Consider the following 17,727-nt stretch of genomic DNA (forward strand, 5'->3'; position numbering starts at 1 on the left):
CAGGGAGGCACAGCAGAGAGCTGAGGAGATGAGATGATGGGCTGTAGCTCAAACCCTTGCACTGCTGGAAGCTTCATTACACATATCCCATCATTAACGTGGGATAATTATATCCAGGGGCACACAGTGATGCAACTGTACCTAAATCAGAGAATATAAATCCTTTGTTAGGTTGGAAAAGACCTCCAAGATCATCAAGTCCAACCTTTAAATCGTATTAAACATTCCTGTTCTGATTGGTCGTGTTTAAAGCAACATTTCGTGAGACTGAATGACAATCCAACATAAATGGAAGAAATCCAGGTGTAACTTCCAGTAATTCCAAGGGGAAAATGCACGTTCAAAGTGTGTTCTAACCACTTGTTTTGTTGTTTCTTTTTCCCCCCCCTGACAGAGACAAGGAACCGGAGCTACAAATGGAAAAGACAAGACATCTGGTGAGAATGGTAAGGGGAGACTTTATTTCTTGATGGAGAATATCGAGTAAAAATGAACCAAAATATCTGATAGGTGTCTGGTAGCAAAAGGCTTTGGTTTCATATCTTTGCCTTTGGCCGTGTTTTAAAAACTGGAAGGGCTTCAGTGGGTTTGTTTTCTTTCTGTTTGTATGTTTGAATCCTTTGCTGAAGCAGAGACCTGATTCTGAGCACGTACTGTGGTAAACCAAAGGACTCCATAAAGTCAGAACAGATAGAAATGAGGCTAAAACAAGAGAGGGTACGTGGGAAAAGGACACCAAGGTGGGAAAAGGACACAAGGAGACGAGGTTAAGCATTATGAGCAGCTTCTCTGTGAATGGAGAAGGTGAAGAGAAATAATCTGGTTACAAGGGACTTGCTCATGGACATAATTTCTGTGGTCTGATTCATCCCCCCCCTGATTTTAGGCCCATAACTAAGATAGCAAAGTTAGAAGCCACTTGTGTAGAGTGTTGCTACAGAGAGGCTGTGCCTGGAGTGGCTCACATGGAAGGAGCAGATGGCAAACAGGCTCCAAACTTCAGCACTTGTCAGGAGTGAATCTGGACTTGTACCCACTGCTCTAAGGGGGTGACTCATTGGGTTTTTTCAGACTTTAACAAAGGAGCTGGAAGAAACCAATCTCAGCCCTTTAAGTGGCACAAACAATTCTAATTGGGAAATGTTGATTTTTTTCCCCTCCACACCATGAAAAATGCAAACCTGAATTTTCAGGGAAAACAGTAATTGGTTTTGTTTGTTTTTTTTTTTAGCTGAAATCTCATTTTCTTTCCTATAGGAGCAGAAGTGCTTTACATACGAATGACAAAATTATCAAAATCCAGTTATCATTTCTCAAAGGAAAGCAGTTTGACCAGTTTTATTATATACCCAGCTGAAAATGAGGCAGCATCAGTTGGAAGATATTTACGAACAGGATGAGGATTGAACTGTACAAATATTCTCTCTGCTTCTGTTTGCTCAGCCAGTTCTAATTAGCAGGATGTCTTCTGGTGTCCCATCTACTGAAAAGCAGGAAGAATCCTCTGAAAAGCCCAGGGTTTTCCAAATGGGTTATTTGAGCAGTTATTTGGGATATGTATTTTGGCCTTTAAGTGTTGGTCTAACCAGAATTTTTTGGCCCTTTGAGACAACACATCCTAAAGCATTAAGAGCCTCCTTTATGGATAGTTTTCCTATTGCAGGGAGGTGACTTTCCTGTTAGGGCTGTTTGCATAATGTTACAGCAAATGAAATCCGTGGATGATGTTCCCAGTATGATAAAACACAATTTGGAGTGGAAGAAAAAAATAAAAATATATATATATATATATATTTTGGCTTGTTATAGTGTCTTGAATTAGTGGGAACAAATGTACCCTGACAGCAAAGCAATTTGCATTCCTAAGTTAACAGGAAAGGAAAGCAAGCAAAATTATGTCAGCCATTGGGGCAGCTTTGGAAGCTTGTTTTTCTCTTTACTGTTTGAGCACATTATGAACTGGGCTCATTTGCCTTGAGTTTCTTCCCAAATAGAAAATTTCTTCACATATAAAATGGTCCTGTTGTCAGGTTTAGCTTAGATTTACTGATCCTGCAGCCTCTTTAAAAGCAAATTCTTTTTTCCTCAACGGGGATTTTGAGTGAGCAGGGGCTGTGTCATTAATTCACAAATATATATGATTCTGGTTGTAGCATAATTTTTTGTATAATATAGAACCAGATGCACAGTTAATCTTGGGCAAATAGATACCAATTATTTTTTGTAATGAAATTATAACAGAAAAGCTGTCACCTACATGAAATACAGGAGCAGCAGGGGAGATGGAATAGATTCCTCTGATCTCCTCAACCCACATGCTTGCATAAAAATAAAGCAGAATCAGAACTTTGAACCTGAGATTGAATTCTAAATCAAAGAAGCAGAAATTTATAACTCTTTGTCCTTATTAGCTCTGTGTAGTTAGAACTCAAGCAGACATGATTTATTGCTCTGAAAATTGGGGTGTGCTATAAACCTTCATACACAATATAAATCCTTTTTTTTTACATGTTTTTTGGCCAGAAGTCTGCAATATGTCCACATCTTAGATGTTATTAGCATCTTTGAGTATTTCTTTCCCTGCCAGAAGGAAACTTTCCCTCTTGTTTCCCTCTTGTTGACAAGGGGGGAGGGTGGAGAGGCAAAAAACCCTTTCATCTTATTGAAAAGAAAGAAAAAGGAAAAAAAGTCATGCTACGACAATGTTTGCAAAGGCAAATTAGTCTGGTTGCTGTTCTTGCTCTTGTTTACAGATCACGAAAACTGCTGAAAACTGGCCCAAACAACAAATAAAAATGCTTGGCTGTTCTCAGAGTTTGATTCACACAGTGAGACACTGCTGTGGGTCAAGCTTTGTTCGTGCATTGCAGCAGAAAATGAATTTTGGGTCTGCCTCTGGGCTAGGTTGAAACTGAAGAAAATAAAACTAATGACCATGGCAATCAGCATTGTCCCTCTTTGAAGATGTGTCTGGCCCTGCTGTCACTGTGCAGCATCCAGGGAAATTCAGTCTCTGAAGGTTCCTTTTATAGCAGTGATAGTTTTGATGGACAGGAGTCCATGTTCTTGTTTGACCTTCGTTAGGCAGCACCAAGATATCCTTAATTGTGTTTAGTTCCTCCCCCCACAAGCAGCAGTGGTTGCTCTCAGCAAACCTTCCTTCCAGCAGAAGGAGCTGCTCTGCTGCATCCAACAGGATGGGTCAGGATGGAAGGGACCACAGTGGGTCATCTGGTCCCACCTCCCTGTCCACCAGCAGGGTCATCCCAGAGCACATGGAACAGGATTGTGTCCAGATAGTTCTGGAATATCCCCAGTGAGGGAGACTCCACACCCTCTCTGGTCTCTGTTCAGTGCTGGGTCACTGCCCAGCAAAGAAGTTCTTCCTCATGTCCAGGTGGAACTTCCTGGGCATCAGTTCCTGCCCGTTCCTCTTGTGCCATTGCTGGGCCCCCCCGAGCAGAGCCTGGTCCATCCTCTGCCCCCTCCCTGCAGCCCCTACAGACCTGGGGGAGGTCCCCTCTCAGTGTCTGCTCTGGAGGCTGAACAGCCCCAGCTCCCTCAGCCTTTCCTGCTCCCAGAGATGCTCCATCCCTTCAGCATCTCCAGCAGCCTCTGCTGGACCCGCTCCAGCAGCTCCATGTCCCTCCTGTCCTGAGGAGCCCAGAATTGGACACAGCCCTGCAGATGTGCCTCCCAGGGCTGGGCAGAGGGGCAGGATCCCCTCCCTGACCTGCTGGCAATGTTCTTCCTGATGCATCCCAGAATCCTGCTGGCCCCCAGGACACACTGCTGCCTCAGGGACAGCTTTTTGTCCACCAAGTCCTTCTCCACAGAGCTGCTCCCCAGCAGGTAATCCCCAGCCTGTGCTGGTGCCTGGGGTGGTTCTTCCCCAGGTGCAGGACCCTGCATTTGCTGTTGTTTGAATTTCAGAGGGTTCTTCCCTGCCCATCTCTCCAGCCTGACAAGGTCCTCCTGAAGGGCTGCACAGTTCCCTGGGGTATTGGCCACCCCTCCACCTTCGTGTCACCAGTGAACTTGCTGAGGAGGCACCTGCCCCTTCATCCAGGCCATTGGCGAACAAGTTAAACAATTCTGGGCCCGGTATTGAACCTTGGGGACACCACTAGTGACAGGCCTCCAACCTGACCTGGTGCCACTGGTTCTGACCCTCTGGGATCTGCTCTTCAACCAGTTCTCAGTCCACCTCACTGCCCACTCATCCAGCCCTCACTTCCCGAGTTAGCCTGCAAGGATGTCGTGAGAGAGAGTGTTGAAAGCCTTGCTGAAGCTGGGATAGACAATGTCCACTGCTCTCCCCTCATCCACCCAGGAGTTGTTTCATCAAAGGAATCAAGTTGGCTGAGCATTTACTTTTAGGGAGTCCTGATCCCCATCTTGTCATCCATGTGAGATATATTCCTATAAAATACACCAGCATATCTTCTTGGGTTTTATGCAGCAACAAGCCTGGTAGTTCTTGAAAGTGTGTCAGTATTATAAATACTGCAAAATCACTCGTGTTGGAGTAACTTCTACTCACATTAAGGGTTTTGCTGTTAATCTTTAATGGCCTTACTGGATGCTGGTCAAGTCCTAGATGACATTTGTCAATCTTGATCTTTTAAACAAGTTGTAGTTTTTCTTTTTACGGGGTATGATCAAAGTCAGATGGTGATTCATGTTGCCTTACAATGTGCTCTCATGGTGCATCCGTGGCTGGTGAAGTGCATGGAAGAGTTTCTGGTTCATCAGTGGGCACTGTGTAATGCTGAGTAGCATTTCCATCCAAAACATCCTCTACTTCTGTCAGGAAAGTGTATGCAATTTAATTTTGTTGTTAGAGTGGGAAGAACAAAGGTATTATTTGGAGTAAATCACATAAACTAGTTTTCCTGGGTGAAAACTGGTCAAAGGACTATTTTTAAAGCAACACTCCCCTAATAATGTAATTATTACACACAGCAATACTCTGTGTACAGAAGCACCTGCAATAAAAACAACTTGTACACAGGAGCCATATAACTGTAGCTGCCATAACCCCTTTGGATCTTGAAGGACCTCAGTCTGCCTGAAACCCAGGAGCTATTTATTTGTGAATACCACTGCAAACTTAACTTCTAAGCTCTACGATACAAAGCTGTTCTCTGTGGTAGAAAATCCAAGGGGAAAAGAGCAGAACTATCCCCATGCACCTCAGTGTGGGACAAGAAGCTGTAATTTCCTATTTTGCTCACCTGGTTTGATTAGCTGGGACAATCATGTTTGCAGATGCATCCTAAATGAAAACAGAATGTTCCTCCCTTACTATTCTTACTACCTCGGCAATGTCACCGAGTTCCTCTGTAGGTTAACACTTGTCACTTCTTGTTCTGTTTCACATTGCCCTGTGGTTTTTTTGTTTTGTTTTGTTGGTGTTTTTTTTTTTTTGCAATGTAATTTGCAAGCTGCTATCATAAAATCTACTCTTTAATAGCCCAGCACAACTGCCAGGGAAACAATTGCATCAGAAGCAATTATTTCCATCTTCGGATTTAGAATTGCTCTTTCTCCTATTAATAGATCTCGCTCTTTCTCCTGCAAGCACACAGGGCATGTGGTTATTAATTGGCATCTGTTAATAATTTTCTTGGAATATCAGATTTATCATTCAGTAACGTGGGTATTTATAATAACAAAATGTGGGTTTTCATGGGATGAATTCTGTAACTTCCTGGCTCTGAGTGAAATGAAAATTGTAGATGTCATGGTGGATCAGGCCAATCATGGCATGATTTCAGTTATACTGGAAAGGTGAATCCCTTCTTTTCAGTTTCTCCTCATTCCCAAGCACTTGTCAGTGTATGAGCTCTGCTTTGGGCCACCTAGAAAACTACAAATGAATAAATACTCTGCGTTTTATCCTCTCCATGGGATGCCTCTACATAAGGATAAAGATACAGTGAAGTTAATAAAGTAAATTCTTATATGCTGCAGCTAAAATGGAGTCATCTAAACTCACTTCAACCCAAATGCTTCTAGAAAACACGGTAAAGAATTGTAAAACAGTGGGGGAATAAAGAGATCTCTCTAGTAATCTTTCTTGGTAGAGGGAAATGCATCTTTCAATATTATCAGCATTCCATTCACCTGTTTCCCTACTCAAGAAATTCAGGAAATTCTGCTCTTTGTTCAAAGTGCACTCAGGAATAAAAAACCCTTTCCAGGTCCGACAGAGTAAATAATCATCTTCCTAGTTATTTATGTAGAGTGCTTTGCTTAATAGAGCTTCAATTCCTGGCTAGAGGCCAGGATCATTATTGTAGGATGGCCTAATATAAATATCTGTTTAGGAACTCAAAATTAATTTTCCACTAATATTCTCCAATGACTGCATAAAAAATGTGCTGTTTTTGGGAACAGCCCTACAAATAAACTTACTTGTGGAAAAAAGAGGGAGGGAACACATGAGGGAAATTTGTATAAATATTCAGAGGACCTCATGGAACATGGTTTGCTGTGTCTTCCAGGGTCTAGAGGTCACATTCCTTAGTCACAGGAGGGGACAGTGCCTGAGCTGCAGCGTTGCAATGGCCATGCATTTTGTCTTTCCCACAAAACACTGCTTGGGTGGCAAAAGATGAACTGGGTTTTGCAAGCAGCTGCTGAATCAATGTAAAAAAAAACCCCAACATTTTCAGACTGCTCCTCTCTAATATTTCATCCCCACAGCACTAATCAGAAGTTACAATGAGGAGTATTGTATGAAGATAATTAATTAATACTGAGTTTTCCTGGGTGTTAGGTTGAGTGTTGGGAGGAAAATTACCTTGCATTGCCTCTTTTCACTGGGATGTTCTAAAATTCCCTCATCCCCATCGCTTCATGGAATACGATCTCTGCCAGTAATGCAGCCTCTCTTCTCCTTCTCTCAGTCTCTATCCAGAGCCAAACCCTATCCTATCTCACACAAATCTAGCTGGCACCAGTGGGAATTTGGGAAGTGAGATGAGAGTGGTTTGTTGTACCTCACCCCCCATCTCTTAAAATAGAAAGTCTGCATCTCAGCAACGTGTGTGTGCAACCACCAAAGAACACACCACCTTCACAAAGCCTCAGTGCAGAAGTGTTTGAACCCTCAGCAGAGTTACATAAGTTGTACTGGGTCATGTACAGATCACTCAGGCTCAGGGAAAGGTGTAAAAACCCTGTGAAAACTCAACACCATGATGTGGAGATGAGAGTGGAGATGAGAGTCAGGAGAAAAGTTCACCAAGTGATCAGTTCTAGGCAGATCTCATCTCAAGGCATGGCAAAAACACTGCAGGAAAACTTATCTGCTTTTATTTTAGGCACTTGCCTGGGCACAGCTACACAGAAAGTTTACCCAGAACCAAACCAAATATGTCTCAGGTCCTCTCCTAGTGTGTGTCTCTCCCCTTTCCCAGGCTGGTGTGTTTATCCAGGAGCTGTCCATCCATCCCTCCAGGCAGCCAGCACGTCTCAGCTGAAGGCAGACCGAGTCTTTAATAACAAGGCTCTTGGATTGTTCACAGATCTTCCCTAGGGAGGATGCTGAGAGGAAGAGAGGGGAATTATCCATGAACTTCATTTCCTCTCCGAGGTGAATTTCCATTTCTGGAGGCCAGGGATAAGCAGGAGATAACATAGACACCTTCTTCACTGGGACTTCACCTGTCTGCTTCACCTGTCACCTTCACACCCTTCACTTGTCTGTTCACACCCCTGTGGTGGGATTTAATCAGTGTAACTGATCTAAACTAAAGTAATATTTCTAAGAGAGCAGATATTGCTCTTATTCTTTCTGTTATCTCACAAGTTGGCTTTGATACTGTGCATTACAGCTGCACTTCGTCTGCTGATGAGAAGCTTTCATGCTTAAATGTTTAGGCAGAAGAATATTTAAAAAAAAATAAAAGCATTATATTAAAAGCTTCATCAATTAATAGCAGCGCTCATGTAGTCTGGCCTGTGCCCTGTCTTTGGAATTCCCCAGAAGTTTTCATTTTGTGTATCATTTATAGCTACTCTCCTGACTCCCAAATAAGTCCATCTTCCCACACAAAGACTACAGCACTATGCACATGAAGGATGTCTGTCTGTATGTTGGTATATAATGTTAATTATGCAGCTTTTTTCTTGCATGTTTTGTTTTGTTTTTTTTCTTCCTGGGACTGCACTGGAGAGGAAAAGAATGGTTTCCTATCTCAAGAAAGTACCAGGAGAGAAAATTAAATGCAGAAGTCCCACAGAGAAAAAAAAAACAAACCATAGCAGAACAGCACAACCATAGCAGAACAATTTCAGCTTTTTAAACTTGCTTTTTAAGGACTTAAAAATAGGAAATTCTTTCAAAATATATTTGTCCCCCCCTTTTTTTTTCCCTATAGAGGAAAAGGTCCTATCTAGCTGGCACCTTTGAGATGGAAAATCCTCACACTTAAAACTCCTTCTACACTATCTAGGTACTTATATGGTCCTCACCACCATAGTAACTGAGTGTCTTCCAAGTATTTAAAAATAGAGATAACAATAACAATTCTTGCCCCTGGTTCATCTCTTTCTTTCCAGCTTGCTACAGGAATAACTTGATTAATTTATGGGATCTTTGTTTTGGACACAGTGCCTGCAATACCTCTTGGGAACCTTGTGTGCCTGTTTACAGGGGATGGGCTCAAACTGGGGGCACCCAGAAATTCGGCTGCATTTCTAGAATGTGAGACATGAACACGTGTATAAAATTATATTATATCCTTATATGTGGTCACTCACTGTCTGCTCCTTTGCAGGAGGCAGAAATCAGTAGAACTGCAGCATTCCTGCAGTGTTGAGATTAGAAGCAGCCCAAGGAAATCATCATGAATGATTCTAATTTGTGACTTAGTTTCAGTGGTTAATAGAGAATCCCAGCTCTGTCGTTTTGGGGGGTGCTTATAACCCCCACAAGCACATCTGGAACCTTTCCATACTGTCAGGAAAACCTGGTTCAGGAAAGGGTGTCAGTGTTCTCCTTTGTCCTTGTTTTTTTCCATATTTGCACTGACTGAACGTGGGGGTCACTCTTCTCCCAGGCAACCAGCAACAAGGGGACAAGGGGAAACAGCCTCAAGATGTAGCAGGGGAGGCTCAGGTTGGACAGGAGGAGGAATTTGTTGCTGGAAAGGGTGGTCAGGCCTTGGCAGGGGCTGCCCAGGGAGGTTTGGAGTGCCCAGCCCTGGAGGTGTCCCAGGAAGGCCTGGCCATGGCACTCAGTGCTCTGGGCTGGGGGACAAGGTGGGGATGGGGCACAGGGTGGGCTCGATGATCTCAGAGGTCTTTTCCAAAACTCAGTGGCCTGTTACACTCTTCATTTGGCCTTTCTGACTCCTGGTTTCCACCCTTAGCTGGCAGCCACTCCCTGCTTCCCTGTTGGGTAAGATTTTGTCTCAGTTTTGTCCTTTCAAACAGCAGCAGAGTGACTTGGATCCAGGTCCCTGCAGTTCCTGCTGCACTGCACTCCTGGCACTTGGGAGCTGCCTAATTCAGTGGGCATTTGAGCACCTGAAAGGTGGTAATAGCCCTGTTCCTTTCTGACAAACCAGCTGTAAAAGTTAGCCTAGGTCATCAGAAAAAAAAAACAACAATTCAGCTATTAGAAATCAAGAAAAAATTAAATTAAGAAAGAGCAAATAAAGCTTTGGTGATGCTGGTGGCTTTTTGCCTTTTGTGTGACTCATAAACACGCTGGAGTTCCCGTCAAGTGTTAATGAGGAAAGACAGCACTGAAATTATGCCTTTGACAAGTGCCATATTTCTTTTGGAAATCAGTCTGTAATTATCAATGTGCTGCCTGACTGTGCACCAGGGGAGAGGGAGCCCTATTTCCATGGCTGGCACGGAGCTGACACGAGCTGGCTGCCTTCCACAAATGTGCAGGGATTGGAAAACCTGCTGCCATCAATACTCCTGGGAGGAGCAATTCAGCTCTGCTTTGGTGCTGGTAGCAGCCCAAAGGAAGGACACAGGGTCAAGCCAGTCCTTAGATAACCCTGGAAAAAAAACCCTATAAAGTTACCTCTGAAGTTAATCTGCCCCCATGTCATCAAGGATGGTTTGGGGCCATTGAGTCAATGGCATATATATAAGCTGGAGTATTTAATGTTGGAATTTCACGGAGCTGGACTGATTTCAACAAGTTGGAGATCAATTTATACGTGTTCCCAGACATTCACAACAAATGATTAAAAGGCTACAAGAGGTGGATATGGCTGAGCAGCATGTTTTTTGTTAATTTACTGGAAGTGAAAAATGAAAGAGGAACACAATCAATGCACAACAGTGGTTACCAGGATTTACTGTTGTGGAAACATCACTTTTCTTTTGACTGCACACACGATCTGCTTTACTTCACAGGCTTTTGCTTTGTTCTGTTGGTTTAGTTTTCCAGAAAGCCTGGATCTGTAAATGGAATGAAAATACTTCGCTACTTAAGAGTTCCTCATTTGTTGGTGATTTGCTAAATGATTAATCATTTTTTTTCTGAAGGTTTTTAAGACTTTAATTTGCAGCACACAGCTGTCTTCATGCACTTAGCTCCGTGCTCCAAAATTAGCTTGTAATTTGGTGTTATCAAGCTCCCTTGTGTGAGCAGGCACCAGAATTTAGAGCAGCAGGAGTGTTACAGACATGATGGAAATGTGGTCCCTCGCTGAACAAGTGACCAGAACAAAAGGCAGTTAAGGCTGGAGGAAGGAATTAGATGGTGCAGCAGGAACCAGTGCAGCACTTCACCTTCAGTCCTGGTGCTTAGAGTGGATTCCAGGATCTTAAAATGCTTTGGTAGTTCGTGCAAGGGAAGAGAAGGGTGTCTCGAAGTCAGCCCACGTGTGTCTTGGGTTCCTATGCTGAGAGAGAGCTCCTAATAATATTAATAATAATAATAATAATATTAAACTCTGTCCCTCTCTACAGGTTAGGACTGAAATTCTTCTTGTCTGGCTCTGTGGGCGAGCACTTGTGTGAGAGACATAAAGATCTGTTTGTTGTCAACAGAAAAATGTGGTCTTTTGTGACATGATGCTTGTCAGAATGAGCTTCTCTGGAGAGCCTGGTGTTTGTAGATCTTAATCTGATTTAGGCTTCTAATTTGCTCAGCTCTGTCAAGGCTGAGGAATTTGTGGGTAATACTAAAATTAATAATAAATAATAAAAATAAAATATAATAAAAAGAACAGTACAAATAAAAATACTTCTATCTAGAGCACTATCTCTAGAGTTAAGTGGATGCTCAGCAGGGTTTTTCAGAATGTCAGTTTTGGACCTGGTCATTTAATTTCTCCTTAAATCTATCTTAAACAACTCTATCCTTATTTAGATTTGGCTGATCCTCCTACCTCGTGCCAGCTCTCACAGCCATTTTCTCTGTAAAAGTATGGATTTGAAACCATCCAAATATTTTCTGGCTTGAGGTCTTTGTTAGCTGGGATGCTGGATCTGATGGAAACATTTGCTTTAGCCAAGCACATTTGGTGTTGGTTCAGTTTTCCCCCAGCCCACAGTGAGTTACAAATAGGAAGGACTGAGAAAAATATTTTCCAAGGAAGAATTCTGAAGAAAAGGAGAATGAGGGATAGCACTAGATATGGAAAAGGCATTTCAGGAGTCACAGTGGAAAACAGGGCAGGGTGCTCTGGGAGCTCCTGGGAGATGATGTGGGAAGTCCAGAGATTGGAACTCAGCTCTCAGCACTTCTCCAGGGTCTCCCAGTAACAATATTTAATCACAGTTGATGAATGAGTGCTCTGACTGTATTTTGAGTATCTCATCTTTCATTCTAATTTATACCTAAACACCCCTGAGACTGCTGGTTGACTCTAGGTGGAGAAAGCATTAATTATTTCTTAGGTTTTAGTGAAACACTGGCACTCCACAGTGACCAATTCATTACTCCTCTAAAAGCTGCCAATAAAAAAAATGGACATGTACAAATATATTCATTAGCACAAACTAATTAAAATCCAGGCTAATTGCCAGAATCACGGTACATTACTGCGGGATTTTGGAATTCATTATGTGTCTGTGCTAATCCAACAGTGGCTCTGCAGTTTCTAATCTAAGTTACAGATCTGCTGATAGACACCTAAAAGTTGGCTTTTGGTCCCTGTGGACACTGCAGAGAGTTTCTGACCCGGGTTTCTGTCAGGCAGCAGGAATTAGCTATGGAGAAAATTCTGGGCTGGGTTCTCTGTTGTGTGCTACAGCTGAACAGAGGGGTAGGAGTGGAGAGATTAATTAAGCGTGAAGATAAATTTACCCCCCTGGCCTCAGACTGATTTCAGACTTGAGTGTAGGCTATCAGGTGTGGTACCTTTGAGGAAAACACATGTAATTCCAGACCTCCAGTTATATTTGGGCCCCATCCTGGGGAATGGTGGAGCACATATCATAGAATCATAGAATCATAGAATCAAACAAGTTGGAAAAGACCTCTGAGACCATCAAGTCCAACCCTTGATCCAACCCCACTGTGGTTCCCAGCCCATGGCACTGATGCCACATCCAGTCTGTCCTTAAACACCTCCAGGGACAGAGAATCCACCCCCTCCCTGGGCAGCCCATTCCAATGGCTGATTACTCTCTCTGTAAAAAATTTCTTCCTAATATCCAACCTGTATACTCCTATCCTGGCTTATACATGTTTATACAGCAGAGATGAGGATCAAATAACCTCCTTTGCACCTCAGATAACCAGGGGGCAGAACCCACCTAGGGCAGGATGTCTAGACAGGGCTGAGGCAGCTGGACCCAAGGCTGTTTGGTGTCCTGAAGCAGCCACCTCTTGGTCTGGCAGCAACAAACTAATTCCCAGCAGACAGTGTGTGTTGTGATCTCACCTAATGGTGTCCAGAAAGCAGACAGCTGGACTTTTTCACCAGCAGAAATTTCTCGGTGACCTTTCCAATGAATCCTCATAACTAAACTCCATGTCTCTCCTGTGAACTCTGCCTCTGGGAGGCAATGATGTGTGCTTGCCTAGGAGAAGCTGGGGGGAAAAAAAAAATCATTCCTGGCTTTTTTTTTAAGCCAAGAAAGTAAGAAGACAAATGGAAGATGTGTGGGTTTGGACCTTTTTGTCACAGGGTGATGGATGCTGTCAGCAGAGGGCACAGAGGGCTTTGCCAGTCAATCATGAGTCACTTTGTCTCTCCTCAGACAAACTCCAGCCTTTGCCTTATAAATTCCTTTCTCTGTCAAATTAAAGAGAAAGAAATGGCTTTGCCAGACTCCAGTGGAAAGAAGACGTGGAGAGTAATGATCCATAAACAATCCTGTGGCCTGTGCCCAGTGGGACCAGGTGCAGGACTTGGAGCTGTTCTGCCCAGGTTTTGGAGGCTTTGGTGGGCTTTGCAGTGGCTGTTGCACCTCTTTGGAACCATTCCCCGTGCCAGAGAAAAGTGGCACAACTGTTGTTCAAGTATTTATGGGTTTTAAACGAGGGACCACAGAAATACAAATCAAAAGGCTAAGTCATGAGATGGGAGTCCTCTGGAGGTCTCTCAGCTAAAAGAACCCATTCCATTATGGAAGAACATCAAAAAGAAAATGTAATTTTTTGGCAATTTCCCCCCATTCCTCCCATGCCACAGGCAAACTTTGTGAACAACACAGTCTAGAGGCTGCTCTCAGACACAGCAGAATTAGTGTAGGTTTTTGGGTCTCTCTTCATCATCTTAAGAAGATTACTGCAGCCAACATTAGCATTTTGCTATTACATGGTGGACTGGCTGAGGTCCAGAGTGAGTTGGAATTAGAATACTTATTTTTTTCCTTCTGTTAATTCTTTATCTTTTTGCAGTAGAGGATTGATGCATGCAAAAAAAAGCCAGTGAAGAAAGCTGCATCAAGGGATACTGGTGCTTCTTTGTAGTTTCTCTCCATATACCTGTTTGTGTGAGCTTGTAATTCCAACTCTAAATTTCAGGTTTTAATGAACCTAAATGTGAGCACATCCACAACTGCCATTATTTTTGGAGTGGGTACTATGCAAGATCACTAAGAAGTTATTGTTTTCCTCTCCAAAAATATAAATAGATTCAAATTTACTTGAAACTTGGATGGAAAGGTTTTATAACTCCCATAAATCTGGCCCTTGTTTCAGGCTTCCCACAACTCTTTGGACATTACAGTAATTTTCTGTGGCTGTAAGTAGTTTTCTGCAGGATTATGTAGTATATGAAACATATTTGGGGGCAAATTTATTGATTGAACTTGCAGAATAGGAACCAACATCTCATTAACCCTGAGCTGAGATAGAGAGCAGCTGTTTTTATTCTGCTGTTTTGTGAGGTCTCTGGCCAAGCAGCAAAAAAGGCTGAGTAAAGCCTTGACTTTGGTTTATCAGAACTTAAAATTTCAGTTGACTTTATAATTGTTTTATAAAATTATAATATTTATATTGTTTTACAGATTTATAATAATTGTTGAGATAGGGAGTGATCCAGCCCAGAGCTGCCAGAAACCTTTGCTAGTGTCAGGGATACCTTTTGTTGTTGGAAGTGCTGCTGTCTGAATGTGACAAAACACTTGATAAGCTCGACCAAGCGTGCCAGGAAAAACCAAAACTCTATGTAGACTTTCAATTCAGGCAGTTCAAAAAAACTCCAGGGTGTTCTGCTCCCCCAAGTGACTTGTTTCAGGAGAAAGCCTGTTTTGTTTTTTTTTTTTTTGGTTAAAAAAACCCCAAATGTTCTGTTTTTTGCTGGTCAGAAGAGGTTGCACAGATTGAGGTAAGCAGCAGAAAACACATCACCGCAGCTATTCTGGCAGTGATTCCTTACTTTCTTCCCTATCTTCATGAAAAGAGGTTTTCCTTTCATCTTTTCCACAAGGAAGTTCTTCTCTGTGTTGCTTTCTCGCTGTCTCCCACATGCTGTGTTTCCACCTCACTCCTCTTTCTTTCTCCCTCCCCAGAGAATCCTGTGTTGCTTCAGCCCAGCCAGGTCAAGTGCTCCTTTTCCCTATATCTGCCTACTTTTCCCTCTTCTTATTTTCCCAGGCAAAGTTTGATCTGGGACTTTAATAAAGAGTATACTTTATTTATATATTTATATTTATTCACCCAAAGAAGGTTCCTGACTAAGGCTCTAATTTGGAGTCATCGTTGACCCTCACCCAAAGTCTCTCATTTCTCTCCAGTCTCACGAAACATTTACTGTTTCCCAGATTAGATTTAAGCAAGAGACAGCTGAGTAAGCAGCAAAGAAACACCTGGAAGAAGAGAAACACATTTAAGAGAGAGAAAAGGCAGTTTTTATTGTAATAGGGTTGGAAAAAAGGAGGATTTTGGTTGTTCTCTCTCTGTCCTATTAGCTTGGAAGGAAGGAGTAAACATTGGGGTTGGTGAGCAAAAGAGAAGAAAAGGATATTTAATTCATTCTGTTTGCATTCAGATCTAAAATTTGAACAATAAAGACAATTAGGTGGGTTTTTTAATGCCACAGGGACCAGTTGTGGGGTGTGCTGTACCCTCTGCACTCTGCCTGTGCCCACACTCGAGGTGGCGGCGAGGGATTTAAGTCCCAGCTTAAGCCCTTCCTTGCACCAACCCAGCTCGTGTTTCCTGGTGCAGAGAAAACACATGAAACTGTTTTGTCCTTCTTCTGGACACGCCTTGTGAGCTCGTGGGGCTCGTAATCCTCAGAAACGGGGGAAGGCAAAATGAATCTGTAGAGATTATTAGAGAAGGGGCTGGAGGAACGACCTGAGGTGGCTCAGCCGCGGGTGTCGGCCGAGACGCCGCTTCTGAGCGGCTCTATTGACAACCTGACCCGTCTGGAAATCCAGGCAGAAGTCCTCAAACACGGAATGTATAAGGAGAGAGCTCTGATTAGTTTTTGTTCTTCCAAGTAATCATTTTAAATGACTCAGCTGTTTTCAATTTTATTTTTTCCCCGTGGTTTAAATGTTCAAGAAATCGTTGGCAGCTCTCAAAACACCAGCAGAGTAACGTTCACCCTCTGGTTTTGATCCTGTTTGAAGATTTTCCAGCTATCCATAACTTTTATTTCATTTAGTTTACACTCTTCTACTCGTATTACATACATTTATTTTGTTTATTGCAATCTGGATTGGTGGCAAGGCCAATTAACAGCTGCTGAACTCTACTGGTTAAAAGCTCCCTTTTCAGTTGTATACAACCTTGCCAAAATCCAATTGCTCGGGCTGAAATTTGTCATTTTGATTGCTTGCCTCAAGCAGAACTATTTTGGAAGGGTTCAGCAAAGTCATTCCAGTAGTTTCCAAAAACGAGGCTCCCACAAAATGTTAACACATCTAGCAATTAAAAACAATTTCTGGTGGCCTTTTTTTCTTCTGACTGCTTTGAGCCTTTGTCATTTTCAACAGAAATGTTATATTTGCCATCTGGGATGTGACTTTTCTGTGTTGCAAAACTGGCCAAGTTATAAATGTTTAGAAAGACAAAGTCTTACGTTTGTGTGAGTTCAGGGAAGCAGTTTATTTTGTTTTTTTCCATGAAAACTTAACATCACTGAGCCAAATAGTAAACACTAAGGAAATTAAACCAACACTGTCTTTGCAAGGCTTAAAGAAATCGTGGTTTCCCTGAATTGCTGCTTCATGCTTCTGTAAGCGATGCTTTGGTCAGGAACTGAAGCTGAGGGAATTGTGGTGCCCCTTCTGTGTTCCCAAGAGACCACAATTGTTTAGGAGGAAATGCACCTCCTTGCTTGGAACCAGAAGGTCACAGAAGCTGGAGCAGGGAGGTCAAAGGATGGAATGACAAAGGAGTTCAGAAGGTCTCATCAGGAAACTGGAACCACGGAGTATTGGGCAGGGTTTGATACTTTTGGTTGGAAACTGGGACTGGGAGGGAGGAATATGAGCTGGGATGTGAGAACCGGAGGAGACCAGGAGTCAGCTAGTGTGGGAACGGGCTGGGCTGGAATTCTGAGGTTAGGGAATGCCCTGGTGCAGTTCTGGGGACTAGGACTAGCCAAATAAAGAAACAGCACTGCTGAGGTCTGCTGGGAACCGTGGTGACGATCCGGGCTGGGGAAGGGATGGGGCTGGACCCGAGCTGACACAGGGGAGGTGGAACAGAAACACCCACCACATCTGGAGGCATCAGTGGGCAAAGAAGCCCCTGAGCCTGCTGCCCAAACCTTCGTTGTTCCTGTGCTGTAGGAACCCCCCAACAAAACGTTCAGCTGGTTCCCTTTCCTGCTGAGTCAAGGAGAGGACAACAGCTCCCACCACTGTCAGCTGCTTCATTAAAAAGAGAGGTGGTGGGTCCAACAGATCCAAGCAGTCGTGCTGAGGAGCCATGTGGGTGCCCATATGTTGTAACAGAGCGGTTTTTTTTGCTTTAAATCCAGGAGACAACGTGCTCCTAACACCATGAAAGTTGCAATGTCAGGAATTAAAGTCATCTGTGCAATGAATTCAGTTAATTCTGCACAGCAGTGTCACTTTAGTTTGTCGTTTATTAACTTCTTCATGTTCAACTTTGCAACCTTAATATTCTTTTAAGATAGCTTTATGTGTGCAATGAACATGCAACTGAAGTAGGAGGGAAGCTTTTATCCCCTGGCCTCAGTTAGATTTTCATGTCAATTAGACTATCTGGCACTGGGTTTAATAACTTTCTAATTGCCATTGCAGCACTTAGCTAGATCAATGCCCACCCTTCCTGATAAAATTGATTTTAAATAGCAGTTGTTAAAAGGC

General features: G+C 43.0%; 1 protein-coding gene across 1 annotated transcript in view; it reads left to right on the forward strand.

The window, feature by feature from the left end:
* The window catches only part of PCP4 (Purkinje cell protein 4), a 52,252-nt gene that overhangs the window by 20,158 nt on the left and 14,367 nt on the right, over positions 1-17,727 (forward strand). The window contains exon 2 of the mRNA XM_018088720.2: positions 395-446. Coding sequence (XP_017944209.1) covers positions 395-446 — 52 coding nt within the window. The remainder of the gene's footprint in view (positions 1-394; positions 447-17,727) is intronic.

This window comes from Manacus vitellinus, unplaced genomic scaffold (assembly GCF_001715985.3).
Source record: "Manacus vitellinus isolate BGI_N305 unplaced genomic scaffold, ASM171598v3 scaffold_108_pilon, whole genome shotgun sequence".
Taxonomy (NCBI): domain Eukaryota; kingdom Metazoa; phylum Chordata; class Aves; order Passeriformes; family Pipridae; genus Manacus; species Manacus vitellinus.